The sequence below is a fragment of the Danio aesculapii genome, chromosome 16, assembly GCF_903798145.1.
Source record: "Danio aesculapii chromosome 16, fDanAes4.1, whole genome shotgun sequence".
Taxonomy (NCBI): domain Eukaryota; kingdom Metazoa; phylum Chordata; class Actinopteri; order Cypriniformes; family Danionidae; genus Danio; species Danio aesculapii.
The window spans coordinates 22,411,486-22,432,242 of record NC_079450.1 but is presented as its reverse complement, the minus strand read 5'-3'; the positions used below and the strand labels follow the sequence as shown (position 1 = coordinate 22,432,242).

Below are 20,757 nucleotides of genomic sequence, written 5' to 3'. Positions count from 1 at the left end.
AGCAATGGATTGTCAGACGCAACAATGCTCCGCTACCTCAAGGCGAGTTATTTTTAGGCATATGACGCAGGTGTCTCATATCACCACCTGCTCAGCACACTGATGAGGGCTCCCTCTTCTCTGCTGCCTGGCGACGGGGGATGCTGTTGCCGGGGGAACTGAAACTGGTTGACATCACACGCCTTCAGGACCTCCCCTGTCGAAATGGTATGCGGTTCAGCTCTCTGATCACACAGACACACACTCACACACACTAATCTATCATGACTAACCCACCCCGCTGCTGTTGCCCCAAAGGCTGATCAACAGCTTGCGAAGTGTGAGTCATCCACAGATGCCACGCTGCAGAGTTGTGCGTAACAGACTTTTCATACTCTGTGTAGCTAAATAAAGGCATTGTGAACAGATGTTTAGATGATTTTTCGGGGATCCGTACAGATGTGCTGTTAATATTATGCATTACTGACTATATTGGTCCAGTAGCAGTGAGCTGTTTGTTCAAGCAGTAGTTGCATATTTATTTTCATCAGTAGAAATTGAGGGTTCGAACTGTACTCAAAAAGATGTTTGAATCAGATGTAGTTTACTACAAACAATTCTTTGTTCAGATGTGTCCTCCTGATTTACAGAGTTTATGGGTTTTTTCTTTCTAATTGCGGAGCAGTATAGAGAAATCCTTTTATTTTGTACAGAATTGGATTGGCTAAATAGGCTTTATTGTGTGGTGGCACAGCAAGAAGGTTGCTGGTTTGAGCCCCGAGTGGATTAGTTGGCATTTCTGTGTAGAGTTTGATTGTTCTTCTCATATTCGTGTGGGTTTTGTCCGAGCACTATATATATATATATATATATATATATATATATATATATATATATATATATATATATATATATATATATATATATATATATATATATATATATACAGGACGTTTTTAGTAATCAAAAACAACAATAAAACTTGGTGTGATAACATTCACCCATTCATGTCTTAATTAGTACACAGAATATAGTATGCAGAAGTTATTTGTAACGGGAGACACGTGAATTTAATTTGCTGATTTGATTTGTTGACGCCTAAACACGACTTCTCGTGTTCGTCCCACATGATACAGATACAGATGCAGATAATAAGAGTAACACTAAAAATTTTTTAACGATTATGTTCATTTGTTTTTGGCTCCTCTCTTCAAATGTGAGGCATTACGATCTCAGTCTTTTAGTACTACTGGGGATGAGAATGTCACGCCTCCGCCAATCCGATCCAAGAATGCTGTAAAATTATTCATGAGCATCAGCATTCAACCAATAAGAGGCTAGTATGCAAATAGCAGAACTATAAATCCCATTCAGATGGCAGTTCTCAGCATAACTGTAACATTTCACTGTCTAGTTGGATGTGCGTGAATTGGGAATAGTGAATCAGGAGCGCAACTGGATGACCTCACGAACCGCGTCCATTTATATATATATAAATATCTGATAAAGAGAGCAACTGTGAAACAACTCAGCTTTTCACATTTCGGATCTGCGAAGGAAGTTCATCTGCTGGAAGGAGATCGACATCTGCGCAGAAGACGACCAGAAGTTTTTGAGATTTTTTTTTTTAAAGCTGGTTGTTCTTTCCATCGCCATGTCCTCCGGTGATGTGACAGAGCAGTGTCGGCGGTTTTGCGTGTTGTCTTGGGAGCAGGTGCAACGTTTGGACTCTATTCTCGGAGAGACGGTTCCAGTACACGGACGTGGAAACTTCCCGACGCTTTCGGTGCAGCCGCGACAGATTGTTCAGGTAAATATGAAAGCGCATCTCTCTCAACTCTTTCTGTACACTACTACGTTTGGTTATAAAGTTTCCTTTTGAGGCTATACTTCATGACGTATTTATTATTGCAATTCCAGTTTTTAATTCTTAAAACCAGTAGGCTACTAAGTACATGTTTTAACACGAATTAAAACGAGTATCATATAGGCTACTCTTACATATTTTAGCCATTCAAACGGCCGTATTTCTTAGCAGGTTTAATGGTTATTGTTAATTATACATTACTTAATTTTCCAGTAGCGATTAATATCAGAGTTCTTGCTGCTACTGGTCACTACATGTGACATGACGATAGCTATTCGGACTATTCCGGTTGTAGCCGGTGCCTATTGCAATTTTAACCAGCCTACTTATGCAACTTTTCTTAGTAGTATTTATTCCTTAGTTACTGACAGCCATTGAAATGTATTTCAGATATTCTAAAACTGAATGAATATACGTATTTTTTAAACACTATAATGCGTTTTAGTGTTAGTAATGTTTAAATCTGATTTCTAAATGTACATTTTAAATCTGCTGAAATCTGAATTAAGCGATTAAAGTAATTAATCTATTACAAACACAGTTATAAATACAGTAACTGTGATGAATATTACAATCTCATATAAAAAGTTTTAAGTACATGTGTTTAAGTAGCTGGAATTGCTACTTATACATATGGGAACTATAAGTAGGATACTAAAACCCAATGGTGAGATGCCAGTTAAAAAGACAAAAGAAACTGAAGTGAATTGAAGTGAATTGTTAATATCTGAATGACAAAAGTTAAGGTAACTCAAACTGTTTGAGGAAATCGATTGCAACAAACCATTTAAGTTCAAAAACTAATCCTAGTGAGTACTGTGAACTTACTCTATTTGTGTAATCGAAGCAATTTGAGCACAGTAAAACCCGATAAATGAAGAGAACTTAAACCGAGGACTGTAAAACTCAATAAGTGAAGGCAACTCAAACTGTTTGAGGAAACCGATTGCTTCAAACCATTTGAGTTAAACTAATCCATGTGAACTTACTCGATTTAGGTTGAAGTAATGAGGTATTTAATTAACTATTTACACAATTGTCACAATTGAGGTAGTGGTAAAAAGGGAATGAATATTAAAATGTTAATTTACATTTATCAGGTATAAATTTGTATTTCTGATTCTCGTTAACATATAACTAGTTAACTGCAAATTAAAACGCAGCAATAACTACTTACGGCATAGTTACGGTTTTATAAATGTAAGTTCATGTTAGATAAAACTTCAACATCATTTTAAGTAATAAATCTCAACAATAAACATGCAACATTTTGTACTGAAATTTGATTTATTTTGTGTGCAGTCTGACCTGCCACTGCAAGGCCAGCAATTGGTGTAATGTCTCAACCCCCCAAGGATAAGCAAAACATTCTTAGCCTTTGGCCCTCCAGCAGATACAGAAATCTGTGCACTTGGCAAATTTAAGTGACTTGTTAATGACTTGGACATTCTCACGAATCCTGCACTGAGTGTGACTCATTACCGACCCTAATTCCATGCAATGTAACACTGCTGGAGTTAGTGCTGTGATAACCTGCATCAATGCCCCTCTTCTCAATGAAAAGATTTCTTGTTCTCATACGCAAGCAGTGTGGCCTTGCATCTACACATGCAGGCAGATATTGATCTTTTCTGCAGATCGTTTCCTTGAGTATAGCTTCACCCAACAAGAGAGGGTTTGTTTTAAGTGCTTAAGGGGTGAATTCTCTCGCAGTCGAAAAGAAAGTCACGCTTCCCATATGGAAGGGAGACTGTCTGCCAATCATATCTACATCTGACATCTTTTATTTCAATGTTCTCAAATATTGCGAAAGCTTTATACAGCGACATGCTTTAGATCTCAAAAACTGGCCTAAGATTGGTTCTAATTACACGGATATGAAACTGTGGAATCTGACAGTTTCTCTTCCTTTGATCTGGTCGTGCTCCACATGGAGTGTACAGTAATGAATGGTCAATCTCGGTTTCATAATAGTCCATCTGCTAGGGTTAGAACAGATAGCAACGTCCTCTCAATAAAAGCCAACTAGGACGCCTATTAGATTTAATGGAAAACCTGTAAAAAACAACTTTGATGTTTTATTACACAGCCTCCACGTGGCATTGCAAAATTGACAAAAGATGGCTGCTTGTTCCCTGTTTTTCTGAACACTAATGATTTGCCATGGCACCGTCTCATTACATGGACTTTGTGGCTGTGGTCATTATTATTCAATCATCATCATGTGGTCATGATTGCTTCTTTGCACCTTCTGCTTTTGACTGTGAGTTGGACCATAACATGTAGGTTTTGATAGCATTTGTACACTACCTGACTAAAGTCTTGTCGCTTACCCAAGTTTTAGGAACAACAAATAATATCTTAACTTCTAGTTGATCTTTTGGTATCAGAAGTGGCTTATATGAAAGGCAAAGTCCTCTAGATTACGCTTATTTACCAAAATAAAATATGATCATGCCTTGTTTTTTAATTATTTAATTAGGACAGTAAGGTCTGACTTTGCTTAGACAAAAGTCTTGTCACGTACAGAAATAATGTACAGTATAGAATATAAAGTCATGGTGCAGTGGAAAAAGAATTAATATTGTGTATGACTCCCATGAGCTTAGAGGACTGCATCCATACATCTCTGCAATGACTCAAATAACTTATTAATAAAGTCATCTGGAATGGCAAATAAAGCGTTCTTGCAGGACTTCCAGAGTTCATCAAGATTCTTTAAATTCATTTTCAATGCCTCCTCCTTCTTCTTACCCCAGACATGCTCAATAATGTTCATGTCTAGTGACTGGGCTGGCCAATCCTGGAGCACCTTGACCTTCTTTGCTTTCAGGAACTTTGATGTGGAGGCTAAAGTATGAGGAGTGCTATCCTGATGAAGAATTTGCCCTCTCCTGTGGTTTGTAATGTAATGGGTGGCACAAATGTCTTGATACCTCAGGCTGTTGATGTTGCCATCCACTCTCCAGATCTCTCGCACACCTCCATACTGAATATTACCCCAAACCATGATTTTTCCTTCACTAAACTTGACTGATTACTATGAGAATCTTGGGTCCATGCGGTTTCCAATAGGTCTTCTGCAGTATATGTGAGGATTGGGATGCAGTTGGGATTCATCTGAAATCAGCCTTCTGCCACATTTCTAAATGATCAACTAGAAGTCAAGTTATTATTTGTTGCTCTTACATCTGTGATCGATGACAAGACTTTTTTCAGGTAGTGTAGACTGTAATGTACAGTTGGACCGTAACATGTAGGTTTTGATAAACTAATTTGGCACTATTCGCTTGCACTGCAATTGGTGGGAATTCAAGAACCTTTTACTTTCTATTTGTCTCTAGTTTGATTGATGTTCCTACATTAGTCTTTTATTAAAGCAAACACTTTTTTTGTTTAAATAAATCACGCCCTCTTTATAAATTGACCATAATGCCATTCAGGTTGATTAATTCCACTGCAAGTCTGACTGATGGTGTTTTACAGACGTGCGTAGCTGCACTGCGTTCACTTGGTCAATTGCTGCAGTCTGACCCAATGTGTAAAAATAGCTGGCTAATGATGTGATTGACAGCAGTGAGGGCAGGTGATCTGATTGACACTAATCCCACAGAGCTGTGGAAAATGAAGGTTATGTGCGATCAGGATGGGCATAATGAGTTTGATTTAAGCACGTTTTAATCTTGGAATGGTTGCAGGACAATGTAAATAGCTTGCCATGCATGAAAAGCGGGCTGTGCCAAAATCAATATTTTAGCTTTACTGAATTAGGCATTTATGAATGTGTTCCTCGTTTATCATTTGAGATTTATTAGACCTCCATGTGAACTGTTACAGCTGCCTCAGTAGTTTCTTGTATTAAGGGAGTGTTTTGTGCAGCTGTACACAGTGGTGTGTGTTCCCAAGTGAGTCTCTGTGGATGCATTACTGTCAGTCTCTGCACACTCCATATAAACAGATTAACCCTAGACTTTACAATCCACTTCAGCTCAGTCTCTTGAACACATAGCTAATAGGGTATATGCACTGCTAGTGTTTCTTCCCATAACGATAAACCTACGGTGAACGGTTAATGTGACTTTTTAAACAGCAAGGTGTAATGTTATTAAAATATAATTGACTTCAGCTTTCATTTAGTTGTTCAAGTGTAAAACGAGATGAAAAGCCGTTTACACGCACTCGCCATCAGGATCAGCAGGCCTGCGCAGAAACCTAATTGAAAATACTGGGGTAAAATTAGTTTTCATATTTTAAAGACATGGCGGGGATCAATGTAATGTTGTGCTGCTTGTACATTCTGAGACCCACTTTATATCATATATCAATCAGGCAGTGTTGATTGTTAATTTTTAATGAAAAAAGACCTTAAACACGCCGAATTTGACTCAGGTTACCCCAAAATTAAAAGTCCTTCTGCATACCTCTGCATATACCCTATATGAACGTGTTGAGAATGATTAATAGTGTAAAATCACAGTAATGTATAGTACTAAATAAAGTGTAAAATGGCATTTGCACATCAAAATAAAAACATAATCCAGCTCTAAATGTATTTATTTGTTATGTAATAGAATGTGTCCTAAATCACATTCAATGTAATAGTAGTTATATAGTAAAAAATCTTGTTGGATATATTTACAGCAATAACATTTTTAAATCATTTTATAGTTTGCTGCCATCCTTTAAAGCACTAGGTTTTATTGTTTTTAATTATTTAAAATATAATAAAATTTTATATGATCACTTATTCTTATTCCAACTATGATCATTAATTTGTACACAAATATATGTCACACTAAGTTACATTTTATATAAAATCGCATTTGTAAATTCAATTTGATGCAGACTTCAACTGGCCAATGCACATGGATAATATATTTAGCCAATATAATAACTTGTAATTTGCTAATAAATAGCAATAGCTTTTTAAAATATATATTACTTTAAAAGGAAACTATTGACCTTATTCTTCAATGCTGAAATGTGCTCGTTTTCACAATTCCTTAAGAACCTTCGATTCAGTTGCCTATGGGAGAAATTACTAGGAATAATAGACGCCGAAAACGGTCAAACTACTTGCTCTATAAACAAGTGTTTGCATGATTATACAGACAAAGAAGAATAATATAATAAGAAAATATCAGTTTGCAACATCAAGCAGCATAGTGAGCCATTTTAACGTCTAAAAATGAATGGAAGTGAATGAGACCGAAAGATTTGAGCCAAAAAGATTCAAATAGCTGCGCCCACTCATACGCGAAGAATAAGGTGAATACAATATCATATTTGTGAATATACATTAGATTAGTCTGTACTGAAGCCAAATTTGGAGCTTTTCTAACAAAATAACTTTTATTTAAACTTATCTTTTATAAATATTTTTTTTCTCCAATATTTAGCTTGAATTTAATTGTATTATCTTTCAATTTCTAAATATGTCGGTGACTAAAATATGATTTAAATAAATATATCTGTTTAATAAATCTGTTTTGTTGCACACATTGCCTATATTCACTGAGAAATGGATACAAATATTCATTTTCAAAATTGGATGTACTCATTTTTGCACTGTATGTAAAGTTCTGATGTAGTCATATGCTGTCAGTATTCCACATCAGCTTGAAGTCACAACAACAAAGAGGCAAAATCTCAAAACGACATTGGCTGCAAACTGATGTGAACTGATGTTTTGTTGATTACTCATTGTAGACCAACTGTAACTCTTATTGGGACGAGGAATAAATGTATAAATCTGTGCAATTTTTGTAATCCACAAAGAGCCGATGGGCTACGCAACACTGAAGCCTAGCAATTACGTCTTATTAGGCTATTTAGCTAACAAGGTAATTATCTAATAGCAGTGGTGGCAGAACAAAGTAACCTCAAAATGCTCAACCAAGGCAGTGCTTAGTGTTTAATGGGATAGCTCACCAAAAAGAAAATGCTGTCATTATTTACTCACCCCAGTGTTGCTCTAAATCCCATATGGATTTTTTTTTCTTCAGACCACAAGAGTGAAAATATAAACTAATGTTCTGCTAATGCTCGTCCTTGTATCGCAATGAAAAGCAATCAGTCACGCAGAACTATAAACAAATGATGTGACGCAAGGATTTTTGTGAATAAAAATTCCATTAATTAATTTAGGCATCACAACATTATGATGGCCGGCACGGTGGTTAGCACTGTCGCCTTACAGCAAGAAGGTTGCTGGTTTGAGCACCAGCTGGGCCAGTTGGCATTTCTGTGTGAAGTTTGCATGTTCTCCCCATTTTCACGTGGGTTTCCTCCGGGTGCTCCAGTTTCCCCCACAGTCCAAAGACATATGCTATAGGTGAAATGGCTAAACTAAATTGGCCGTAGTGTATGTGTGTGAAACGCAATTTCCAGTACTGGGTTGCAGCTTGAAGGGCATCCGCTGCGTAAAGCATATGCTGGATAAGTTGGCGGTTCATTCCAATGTGGCGACTCCTGATAAATAAAGGGACAACGCTGAAGGAAAATAAATGAATGAATAAACATTATGATGTACTATATGAAAATTGGAAATTCAGTTTCAGATTATCAGAAGATACATCACAAATGTTAGCGCAGTTTATAAATTTACTTGAAGTTATTGTTAAATTAACCTTAATCTAAATGTAAAAACTGTGTAAAACATTCATTATTCAGTATCAAGTAATCTCTAATCTCTATCACTGTTCCTCCAGGTGGTTCGAGCACGTTTGGAGGAGCGAGGGATCACGGTTCGAGATGTTAGGCTAAACGGTTCAGCTGCCAGTCACGTTCTGCACCAGGACACGGGCCTCGGATACAAAGACTTGGACCTGATATTTGGTGTTTCACTGTCAGACGACCAGGCTTTCCGTGTGGTGAAGGATGTGGTTCTCGACAGCCTGCTGGACTTCCTACCTGAAGGCGTCAGCAAAGAGCGAATCTCAGCACTGACTCTGAAAGAGGCTTATGTGCAGAAACTGGTGAAGGTGTGCAACGACACCGACCGCTGGAGCCTCATCTCGCTTTCCAACAACACAGGCAAGAACGTCGAGCTCAAGTTTGTAGACTCTCTAAGACGGCAGTTTGAGTTCAGTGTGGACTCTTTCCAGATAGTCTTGGACTCTCTTCTTCTGTTCGACCGTTGTTCGGAGACGCCCATGTCGGAGTGTTTCCATCCTACAGTTTTGGGCGAGAGCATGTACGGGGACTTCGAGGAAGCTCTCGGCCATCTGTGCAACAAGGCCATCGCTACACGAAACCCTGAAGAAATTCGCGGCGGCGGCCTCTTAAAATACTGCCACCTTTTAGTGCGAGGATTTCGTCCCACTTCCGAATCGGAGATGAAATCGCTCCAGCGGTATATGTGCTCTCGGTTCTTCATTGACTTTCCAGACATCGGGGAGCAGCAGCGAAAACTGGAGGCGTACCTGCAGAATCACTTTGCCGGAATGGAGCACAAACGGTACGACTGTTTGGTCACGTTATATCACGTGGTCAATGAGAGTACTGTATGCTTAATGGGACACGAGCGACGGCAGACTTTAAATCTTATCTCAATGCTGGCGCTAAGGGTGCTCGCCGAACAGAACGCCATCCCTACAGTTACCAACGTCACATGTTATTACCAGCCGGCGCCGTACGTGCGAGACATCAACTTCAGTAACTACTACATCGCTCACGTGCAGCCGCTGGTTCATACATGCAGTAGTTCCTATCCGACGTGGCTGCCCTGCAACTGACACAGTCGACATCAGCTCTCCTACATCTCCATGTGCTGGAAATGATATGCAAGCAAGTGAATATATAAACGTTTTTTTTTCCATACTCAAAAAAAAAAAGGGACGTTCTGGAGGAGCTTTTTTTTAAACAATGTCAATAGAGCATTCTTGGGACAGCGTCAAAATTGGGAAGACTAATTCTTACCACTGGTTATCTTTTTATTCGTTAATTGTTTTGTATGACAATGTCACAGCCCAAAATTAGGAATGTTCCGATCAATCAGCCGAAGAACGGTATCGGCCGATAATCACATTTCATGACTCCATCGGTACTCACTAATCTGGCCGATCTCATGAACCGATCGCAGGTGTTTGTTTAAGAGTTTACAAGCAGAGGAAGACGCATGTGTATATTATACATATCCTACAGCAGCCACATGTTTATATATGGAGCCAGATCTTAAAAATAATACATTTACAAAATAAAAATCATACATCCACAACACCATTCACATTTACAAAATCCAATTTGTAAATTCAAAACACGTTTCAACAATACACAAAATCCAATTCATTAATTAAAAAAAGCGATTCAAAAATTCACAAATCAAATTTGTAAATATGAAAAAATATTTTTAAAAATATGCAAATTCAAATCATAAATTCAAAACACGATTCAAAAATACACAAATGCAATTCGTAAATTCAAAACACGATTAAAAAATACACAAATTCAATTCGTAAATTCAAAAGTACACAAATCCAATTCGGAAATTCAAAACACGATTCATAAATATGCAAATCCAATTTGTAAATTCAAAACACGATTTATAAATATGCAAATCCAATTCGTAAATTCAAAACACGATTTATAAATATGCAAATCCAATTCGTAAATTCAAAACACGATTCATAAATACACAAACCCAATTCGTAAATTCAAAACACGATTAAAAAATACACAAAAATAAATTCGTAAATTCAAAACACGATTCATAAATATGCAAATCCAATTTGTAAATTCAAAACACGATTCATAAATATGCAAATCCAATTCGTAAATTCAAAACACGATTCAAAAATACGCAAATACAAGTCATAAATTCAAAACACGATTAAAAAATATGCAAATCCAATTCGTAAATTCAAAACACGATTCATAAATATGCAAATCCAATTCGTAAATTCAAAACACGATTCAAAAATACGCAAATACAATTCGTAAATTCAAAACACAATTAAAAAATACACATTCAATTTGTAAATTCAAAACACGATTCAAAAATACACAAATCCAATTCGTAAATTCAAAACACAATTAAAAAATACACATTCAATTTGTAAATTCAAAACACGATTCATAAATATGAAAATCCAATTCAGTGAAAATATTTATGATTTTTACTTGTATTCACGAATTGTGTTTACAGATGTACTGTGCATATATCAATTTTAGTTTGTAAATGTATTATTTTTCAGACTGATCTGGCTCCATATTTATACAGTTTAAAAGTGCTTCTGTCTTCTGTTCACATCTAAATGATTATAACAGACATGTTTAAGATATTATATGCGGCATCTTTCAGTTATTTTCTTAGGTAAGACGAGATCTACTCTTAAGGTTCATACTTTGCTTAATGTATTATAAAGCTTGAAGCATTAGAATCGGTACTCCGTATCGGCCGATCACCATGAAAAGGAATCGGCACTCGGTATCGCCTGCAAAAATCCTGATCAGAGCATCCCTACCAAAAATATTAGTAAATTCAATTAAAATATTTTTAAAGATAAGTGTGCAGTTTACATAGTTCAAGTATTGTTGAGGTGTTTCCCCATTAATTAAAACACCCCGTAAATATAATAAAGTGAATTCTGGAATTTGTCTTCCGGGTTTTGATGCCTCGACTGTAGCACTCTATTGTTCTTGTGCTAAATGTGACGTATATTAGAATGACTGTTCACTGCTGTATGTCTGATTTGAGCCTATTCTTACGTATTCTGTGAGCGAAGATCTTTTTCACATGTAGCAGGAAAAAAAAACACTTTGGTTTTTTTTTTCTCTCTCAAAGTCATGATAGATTCAGTTAAACTGTTGCAGGTTATGTAAGTGGGGAGAGAAGGCCGTGTTCTGTATTGTGAAGCTATATGTTTTTTTTTTTTTTTCCCAGACTGTGGTTTCAATCAACCTCTGTTTTACTTGTTTTTTTTTAAGGACCAAAGATATTTTATTTTCGTTGTTAAGAAAGGAATGTTTGCTGTTGTAATTCCAAGTGCCTAAAAACATTGTACAAAAAAGTGAGACCTGTGCTCTCTAAAAAACGTTTTCTGTCTCCTTGTTAATTGTAAAACTCTATTTTCAGGGATGGAGGCATGTATTTCCATGTGATTAAAAAAAGCACAAAACTCATCTTCATGTCTTTTACCTCTTTTTTTAAGCTGTATCCTACAAAATATACTGTATTAGCTACTATTTTAGCATACCTTTTTTTAAAAAGCCGTATCCTACAAAATATACTGTATTAGCTACTATTTTAGCATACCTTTTTTTTTAAAAGCCGTATCCTACAAAATATACTGTATTAGCTACTATTTTAGCATACATTTTTTAAAAAAAGCTGTATTCTACAAAATATACTGTATTAGCTACTATTTTAGCATACCTTTTTTTAAAAAGCCGTATCCTACAAAATATACTGTATTAGCTACTATTTTAGCATACCTTTTTTTTTAAAAGCCGTATCCTACAAAATATACTGTATTAGCTACTATTTTAGCATACATTTTTTAAAAAAAGCTGTATTCTACAAAATATACTGTATTAGCTACTATTTTAGCATACCTTTTTTTAAAAAAGCTGTATTCTACAAAATATACTGTATTAGCTACTATTTTAGCATACCTTTTTAAAAAAAAGCTGTATCCTACAAAATATACTGTATTAGCTACTATTTTAGCATACCTTTTTAAAAAAAAGCTGTATCCTACAAAATATACTGTATTAGCTACTATTTTAGCATCTATTTCTATATTTTGACTTAAAGTGTGTTTCTAAATCACTTCTCATGAGACTAAGTGGTCAGTGGTGAAACTGCGAGTATAGCTGTATTGTGGTCTGAATGTGCGCTGACTCTTAATCTGAGGAAATGGATCCATTGCAGTTCCAGGACATGAACCATAAGGATCCTTTCTAAAGCACAATGGCCTCTGTTTTCCAGTGACACTAAAGGTATCGCACAAAGGCTGTTTTGTTAACCCACCCATGCTGCCCCTGGAGATCGAATCCTATTTCCTTTCATAATGCCATATCCATGTCATTTATTTTGGTAAACATCAAGGAGCTGTGTTACTAGGAAGTGATATTAAAATGATTGCAGACTTGTAGACACTGTCAGGTTTATAGCTGTGAATTATATTATGCTACATTTACATCTAGTTTTGATAGCCTTAGGAGGATAATAAATTTGGCAGTTTAAAGAATATAAGAGAAGGTCTAATCTGGCAACTTCAGTTTTAAACAGTTGGGGTGATGGGTGAACTCTTCTCTTGCCAGTGTGCTCTTGAGCCTTTTTGTGCCACTTCCTATTGACTATCAAAAATGTGCAGAAATTCATACATTTATTCAGCAAAAATACTTTTTAAAAATAATTTACTTTCAATAGGAGCTTATATCTATCTCTAATACAAAAAAAACCCTCTAGAGATTAGTTTAATGCAATCCAATATAATTCTTTAACAGTTCTAACAGTATAAATATGTATAGTTGTCAGTAACAGTCTGAAGCTTTGTAAATGTTTTAATATGATTAAAGTATATATTTATTTTCCCCAAAATGTTCTATATGACCTTATACAGTGCTCAGCATATATAAGTACACCCCTCACAAATCTATCTTTTAAATTAATATTTTTAATAGGAAGCTATACAATATTATATATGTGCAAATACATTACATTAGGCAGTACTGAAGCCTGGAGCTCATCTAACAAAATAACTTACGATAACGGTCCAAAAACTAGTACACCTAAATTAATTTGTTATAGAAAAATATTAAATACAAATTTAAAAAAGAAGAAAAATCAAGAGAAGCGAAACGATTGAAAAAATTAGTTGAAATTTTGTAGGTTGTGTTTTTTTCGCAATATTATTCTGGCATTTAATTGTATTATCTTTCAATTTCTAAATATGTTCCGTGACTAAAATATGATTTTAATAATTATATCTGTTTAATAAATCTGTTTTGTTTAAATGCACCAAAATACATTGCCTATATTCACTAAGAAATGGATACAAATATTCAAAATGGCGTGTATTTATTTATGCTGAGCACTGTATAGGAAAAAATGGGTCACACTTTAAAATAGGGTTCTATTAGTTAATGTATTGAGTAACATGAACTAAGAATAAACAAAACTTGTACATCATTCATAAATCAGAGTTCAACAACATTTACTACTGTACTACTCAAATCTGAAATGCTTGTTATCCATACACACAACTTTATTTCCATTTACTAACATTAACAAAGATGAATACTATGTACTGCTCATTGTGAGTTCATCTTAGCAAATATATTAACTAACATAAACCTTATTGTTGTCCAATATTTTGCTTTTAAGTAGCTAATTACGTTTTATATTCTTGTCATTTTGGATTCTTGTAAAATTAAGTGCCAAATATACTTTGTGTGAAATGTCCTATTATAGTCCAAAAGCTTTTTCAAAGTATGTTTAGCCATCATGTTTAATTAAATTCTATTAACCCAAACAGGGTTAATACTGGTAAAAATAAAAACACAACATGTCTCAAATCATCAATTATCATCAGTTAAACATTTTATATATAATTATATTTGTTATTAATGTGGTTTATCAAATTTTTTTATTAAAAGGGGGCAAACAGTAATACCATGTTAAACCATAGTAATATTATTTTACCCCACATTCAATATTTAATGAGAATCAACAGCTCATATACAGTTGAGGTCAGAATAATTGTACTGTGTATCTTCTTCAGTTTCTATTTAACAGAAAAAAAGATTTTTTCAACACTTTTTTAATCATAATAGTTTTAATAACTCATTTCTAATAACAGATTTAGTTTATCCTTGCCATGATGACAGTATGTAATATTCTACGATACTAATTTAAGATACTATTGAGCTTAAAGTGCAATCTAAAGGCTAAACTAATTAGGTTATCAAGACAAGTTAGGCTAATTAGGCAAATCATTGTAATAATGGTTTGTTCTGTAGATAACGGAAAAAATAAAGCTTAAAGGGGCTAATAATATTGACCTTAAAATGGCTTTTAAAAACTGCTTTTATTCTAGCTGAAATAAAACAAATAAGACTTTCTCCAGAAGAAAAAACATTACAGCAAATACTGTGAAAATTTCCTTGCTCTGTTAAACATCATTTGGGAAATATTTGAAAGAGAATAAAAATCACAGGAGGGTGAATAATTTAGACTTTGACTGTACATACTGTACAAATCATTTAGACTAGATCAAATCATTTAAGTGAACTGTCCCTTTAAGCGAAAGAGTTATTTTATTACAGTGTGCCAGAGAGAAACATAGGTCAAGTTTCCTCTTTTATTTTTGGCTCACACTATTGAGAAAGGCATCAGGGGAGCAACTATACTGTCATGAATCTGAAGCAGAACTACAGGGAATAACACTCCACTTATTCCCTCACATTAGAAAAGAGGATATAAATAAACCTGCCTAGTTAAAGACTAAGGAACCTAAAAGAAAAACACAGCCGTTTGTAAAACCGTGTGTAAAGTCTTGGTCCAGTGCAAACAGTGTCACGGATGAAGCAAACTCTTGTCAGAGCGGGGCTTGAAAAATTAGAATGAGGTATTGGTGTTTAATTCAAAGGGACAAGAGAAACACAGTCATGCACAGGTACATAAAGACATGCACGGACATGTTGGGACTTGTTTTGGACAAGAAGCAACAAGCTGTGACATTTGTTTAGCCTGTGATGTAATATAGAATATATCAAGCTATTTTGTTATCTACTGTTGTCTGTAATAATTCTGACTCATGCATTGTGTAATGATTTACAGACTAAAATGTCATTCCAGAACCCTCATCAGGCATATTTAAAACAAGAATCATTTGATGACATTAAAAGTCTCAACAATTTTTAACTTTAAAATTTTTTAACACTTTTTACTTTATCAATATACATAACTTTTCAGCAGGAAGTTTTTAATAATTAAAAGTTCAATTTAAAAAATTGTGCGATCACTTTTAAAGAGCCTTTATTTTGCATTATAAAAGGTCATATTTTGGTTTTGGCGGTCTCCAACAACAGGTTGATATGCATGCAAGGTCAAAAACACCTTCATTGTCTTATTTATTATTTACCTTATTATCCCAACGACTCCCCTATGATATGTTCAGCGATTCATTTGTTCCCAAACCCCTCCTTTACGTGAGGCTACTCCACTGTGATTGGTCCGATGACCCTGTCTGTTGTGATTGGTTGGCTGGATTCAGCGCAGGACAGAGAGAAACGCCCAGCACAGCTATATAGTAGCACACAGAGTATATGTGTGAGCCCAATGCAGGAATGCAATAATGCAATGCAGTTAAACACCAGCATATTACTATATTCCTATCCTGATGGTGGCCACAGCAAAGAAAAATGGCAGGAGATCGCGAGTTCAGAAACGCAATTAAATCGGTAAAGGAAGAAGCACGTGTCATGTTTTCAACATGGTTTTGGACGCAATATGTGACTAGCCCCATTTAACCTGAGAGATCCAGTCAGAGGTGGGTACTAGTAACGAATTACATTTACTTCATTACATTTACTTGAGTAAAATAGTTGGGTAACGAGTACTCTTTGAGTACATTTAAAAATGTGTACTTTTACTCAAGTAAATTATTAGGGAAAAATCCTTACTCTTACTTCGCTACATTTGGCGGCGTTCCTCGGTTACTGTCAAATGATAATAAAGATGATTCATATGACTTGTTTGCAAATATCACGAGCCGCCGCATTGAAGAGGTTGTGTCGCGAGAGCTTGCTATAGAGACGCGTCTCCTGCTTTTGTTTAGAGCGCACGCTTATGTTGGAATGATGGCTGAAGTCAAGGAAGACATGCGAGTTTATAGTGCGGTCACGCCATGGCCATCTGAGGTTCCGAGAAGGACCGTCACGCTGTCTGTACAATGAGTTTATTGGACCAGGTCACCCTTTTTCACTCCAAGATGTCAACAAGAATAGTTTGATAATGCAATGCACGCTGTATATTGAACTGACATTGCAACATATACATGAATTCCAGCTCCAACCTGAAAAAACACGTAGTGGTAGTCTCAACATTATTCCAATTTGAACCTTATTATTGTAACTATGGGCTAACTAAAGAAACTGCTGTTTAATGGAATAACTGATTAGCCCTGCACATATAAGTCATTCACATTGTTAACTATTAAAAATATAACATTTAAATATTATTTTTAACATAAAATGAATACCAAAAAACAATGGTTTGTTCTGTATACAGTCAAAAAAAAAAAAAATATATATATATATATTTCTTAAGGGGGGCTAATAATATTGACATTAAAATGGTTTTAAAAACATTACAATTTATTTTAGCTGATATAAAACAAGTAAGACTTTCTCCAGAGGAAAAAAATATTATAGGAAATACTGTGAAAAAAATCCTTGCTCTGGTAAATATCATTTTTGAAATATTTGAAAAAGACACTTTTCTTTCTTTGCTTTAGACTGAAGATGAAGATTGTAAATGATGACCAAATTTTCAGTTTTGAGCAATTTATCCCTTTAAATGAAAAATTTAAAATGTCATAAACACCAGAATCGTGTTCACAAAGACACATAAAATGCAAGACAGTAACCTGACTGTAACTTGATATGGCTGCCTTCAGAAATGAGGGCAAAAGCTCATCATTGAGTGTTCATTTCATGGCACAAATAAACAATGTAGTTAAGTGTGATGCTATTCTGAACCCCTACAGTGTTACAGTGACCCCAAAAAGTGTTTGGACACCTGATGGAAAACAACATAAAGCAAATACAGTGTTTATGTATACAAACACTAATTCTTAAAGGGATAATTCACCCAAAAATGAATGTTCTGTCGTTATTTACCCATCTTCCACTTGTTCCAAACCGGTTTGGGTTTCTTTCTTCTGTTGAACACAAAGGAGGACATACTGAATAATGATGAAAAAATACCAGTCATCGACTTCTATAGTATTATATGGGCATACAGAATATCACGTTTTGTGTTCAATAGAAGAAAGAAATTCATCAAAGTTTAGAACCACATAAGTGTGAGGAAATGGTAAAGAACGTAAAACGTGATGTAACAGCAATGTATAATTGAAGAGTTCAGATGCAAAAACCTCTAAATGCCGTCTGGAATTACCAAAGAAAATTAGCATTTTTCTCAGACTCTTATGTTTATGTCGAGTTATTTTATTTTAAAGACCATGAAAAGAACGTATCCTTTGCCATAAAAATGAAATTACTGAACTTACGAACTGGAGCCTGATAAAAAAAGAAAATTTCAGATGCCATTTAGAGGTTTTTGCTTCTGAACTCTCCAATTTAAGGAGATTCATTTGTACTATAGTGTGCAGTGCTGTGAAAAAGTCATTTTCACCACTAAATCATTTTAAAAAGGCCATTGTGACTATATACACACACACACACACACGCACACACGCACACACACACACACAGTTGAAGTCAGAATTATTATCCCCTCATATTATTAGCCCCCCTGTTTATTTTTCCCCACTTTTTGTTTAACGGAGAGAAGATTTTTCTCAACACATTTCTAAACATAATAGTTTTAATAACTTATCTATAATAACTGATTTATTTTATCTTTGCCATGATGACAGTAAATATTAATTTACTAGATATCTTTCAAGACACTTCTTTACAGCTTAAAGTGACATTTTAAGGTGTAACTTGGTTAATTAGGTTAACTAGGCAGGTTAGGGTAATAATATTTATATATATATATATATATATAAAATTCTTTTGCACATAAACTCACACTTGGTAGTTAAGACTGGATTATGAGATATATTTGCATAATTTCTTGACAAAAATAATCAGAATTACACGAAAAATACTCTGAGATAGAAAAAACACACAATTCTGACTTTTCTACTTCTGACTTTCATCAAAACTGAGATGTAAAAAGAAAAGCCGTAGATATAAAATAAAGGATAAAAGTTAGAATGATGAGATGTAAACTCACAATTGAAAAAAATGTCAGAATTGTAAGATAAAAATGAGTTACCTTTTAATTCAGTTGTTCAGTGGAGGAAATAGAGTTCCACAATTGTCCAGATCTATGTTGTCTATAGTTTGAAATATTTGTAATAACCAACTAATTGTAACACTGTATTTTTATTTACCTCATCTGTCGATGTGATGCAGGTGAATTGAGCAGCTATAATTCAGCTAATCCCTGTGATTAGCTTTCTGTACTGCCTTTCACTCTCCTTTGTCATTTTCGTTTTGTGTTTTCATTTCCTAGTAAAATTACAACAATTATACATATATTTCCTTATTTTCTAAGTTCAACACAGCTTATTATATTTGTATTTGGTAATTTTATTTTGAAAATGGAACAGGCATTAGCTCTGGGGCGAGTCAATGCAACAGCATCTTATCTGTTTACAGCTCGTCAAAATGTATTCAGTGCCATCCCAAAGAAACATAAAGTCTGTTTAAATGTATAACATGTTAGTTTAATGTGGATATTGTGAAATGTTTCGTGTATTTTTGTAATGAGGCAACAAACACATGTAGACTGCTGAGTTTAAGTGTTTAAGGCACACTTATGCATTGTGTCATATCACTCAGCTCTGAAAGAGTTTTAAAAATTCCAGTAAACTTTAAAAACACATCTGTTAATGCAGAGGCTGATATTATTTCCTGCCTGTGTTCTCATACATGCTAAATCCACAAAATACAACTCTGAATACAACTTTGTTGTCCCTTTTTTTCTGGGTATAAATTAGTGGTGGCCCGTTATCGGCATTAGCGTGCTGCGTTAACGCAAGACTCTTATCGCGCGATAAAAAAAAGTTGGGTTGGGAGCTGGGTCTATTTTACGCAAGCTATGATGACTTTCACCTTGATATTTTAGCGCAGATGTATACCTGACCGGTGAGCAGTCTGACAAAAAAGTGCCCTTCTGAAACAAGTCAGTAGGATGGCCTTTTGAATCTTTCACTTACCTCGAAGACACTACTGAGTACGTTTACATGGACATCTGTAATCTAGTTATTTGCCTTAATAGACAATAATATAAATAAGGTGTTTACGTGAAGTGCTTTTATGTAATTTTGGGTGACTATAACTGCAGTTCTGCAGTTTCACAATCACTCATGAACATTTCATTCATGCCCCCCTGACAAATTGGGTTATTAGATGCAAATAAGGAGTAAGGACTGGTGAGAGTGTTATGAAATTTAATAACACACACCGAATGGAAAGAAAAAAACTTCCGCATTTCACGATGTGTGTGTGTGTGTGCACGGTCCTTTACTGACAGCCGCATGTGTGGATCTTGTCGGAAAATATGGCAAAAAGTCCTTTATGACGGTAATAGTTTGATTGCAGTGTTTACTTCAATAATGCAACTAATATATGCACTCCACATGTCTTAAATCCATTTCTGTTTAGTTCAGTTATGACTTTGGTCGCATTAAGGTGATCAAAAATCACTGTTTGGAGCTTATGTAGGCCTACAGTTCAAAATTCATGTTTAACTGAATAAACAGTTAGTAAACACAAGTACATCTTATTGAACATCATTTACTTTCATTACCAATTATCATAGTAGAACAGTTTCTCAAGCAGTTTGTGATGCATTTTGGAAACAGGCGATGAGCCCCGGGTCTAATGCACCACCTGGCTTGAGAAACCCCATCTCAAAGACTTATATTTAGTCATTATTTGAGTAGCACACATATTCTGAATGCCTTTGGCAGAATTCAATTGAGCCATTTAATCTAGATGAATCTAGATTTATTCCACGATTACAGTGAGATTAATCTAGATTTAAATTTTTTTAATCTATGCCCACCTATAGCACAAATACAATTTAACCTATTTTTCATCTATGACACAATTCTTTAGAAGTTTTGGCCAATTCGCTCTTAATGTGAACATCTCCTCTTCAG

At 35.0% G+C, this 20,757-nt stretch overlaps 1 protein-coding gene across 1 annotated transcript; it reads left to right on the top strand.

Moving 5' to 3' along the window:
• Positions 1-1,385: 1,385 nt before the first annotated feature.
• On the top strand, positions 1,386-11,968 carry tent5ba (terminal nucleotidyltransferase 5ba). The gene is made up of 2 exons (XM_056475680.1): positions 1,386-1,789; positions 8,557-11,968. Exons 1-2 carry the CDS (start codon positions 1,634-1,636, stop codon positions 9,580-9,582), a joined length of 1,182 nt encoding a protein of 393 aa, XP_056331655.1. The 5' UTR covers positions 1,386-1,633; the 3' UTR covers positions 9,583-11,968.
• The last annotated feature ends 8,789 nt before the right edge of the window (positions 11,969-20,757 follow it).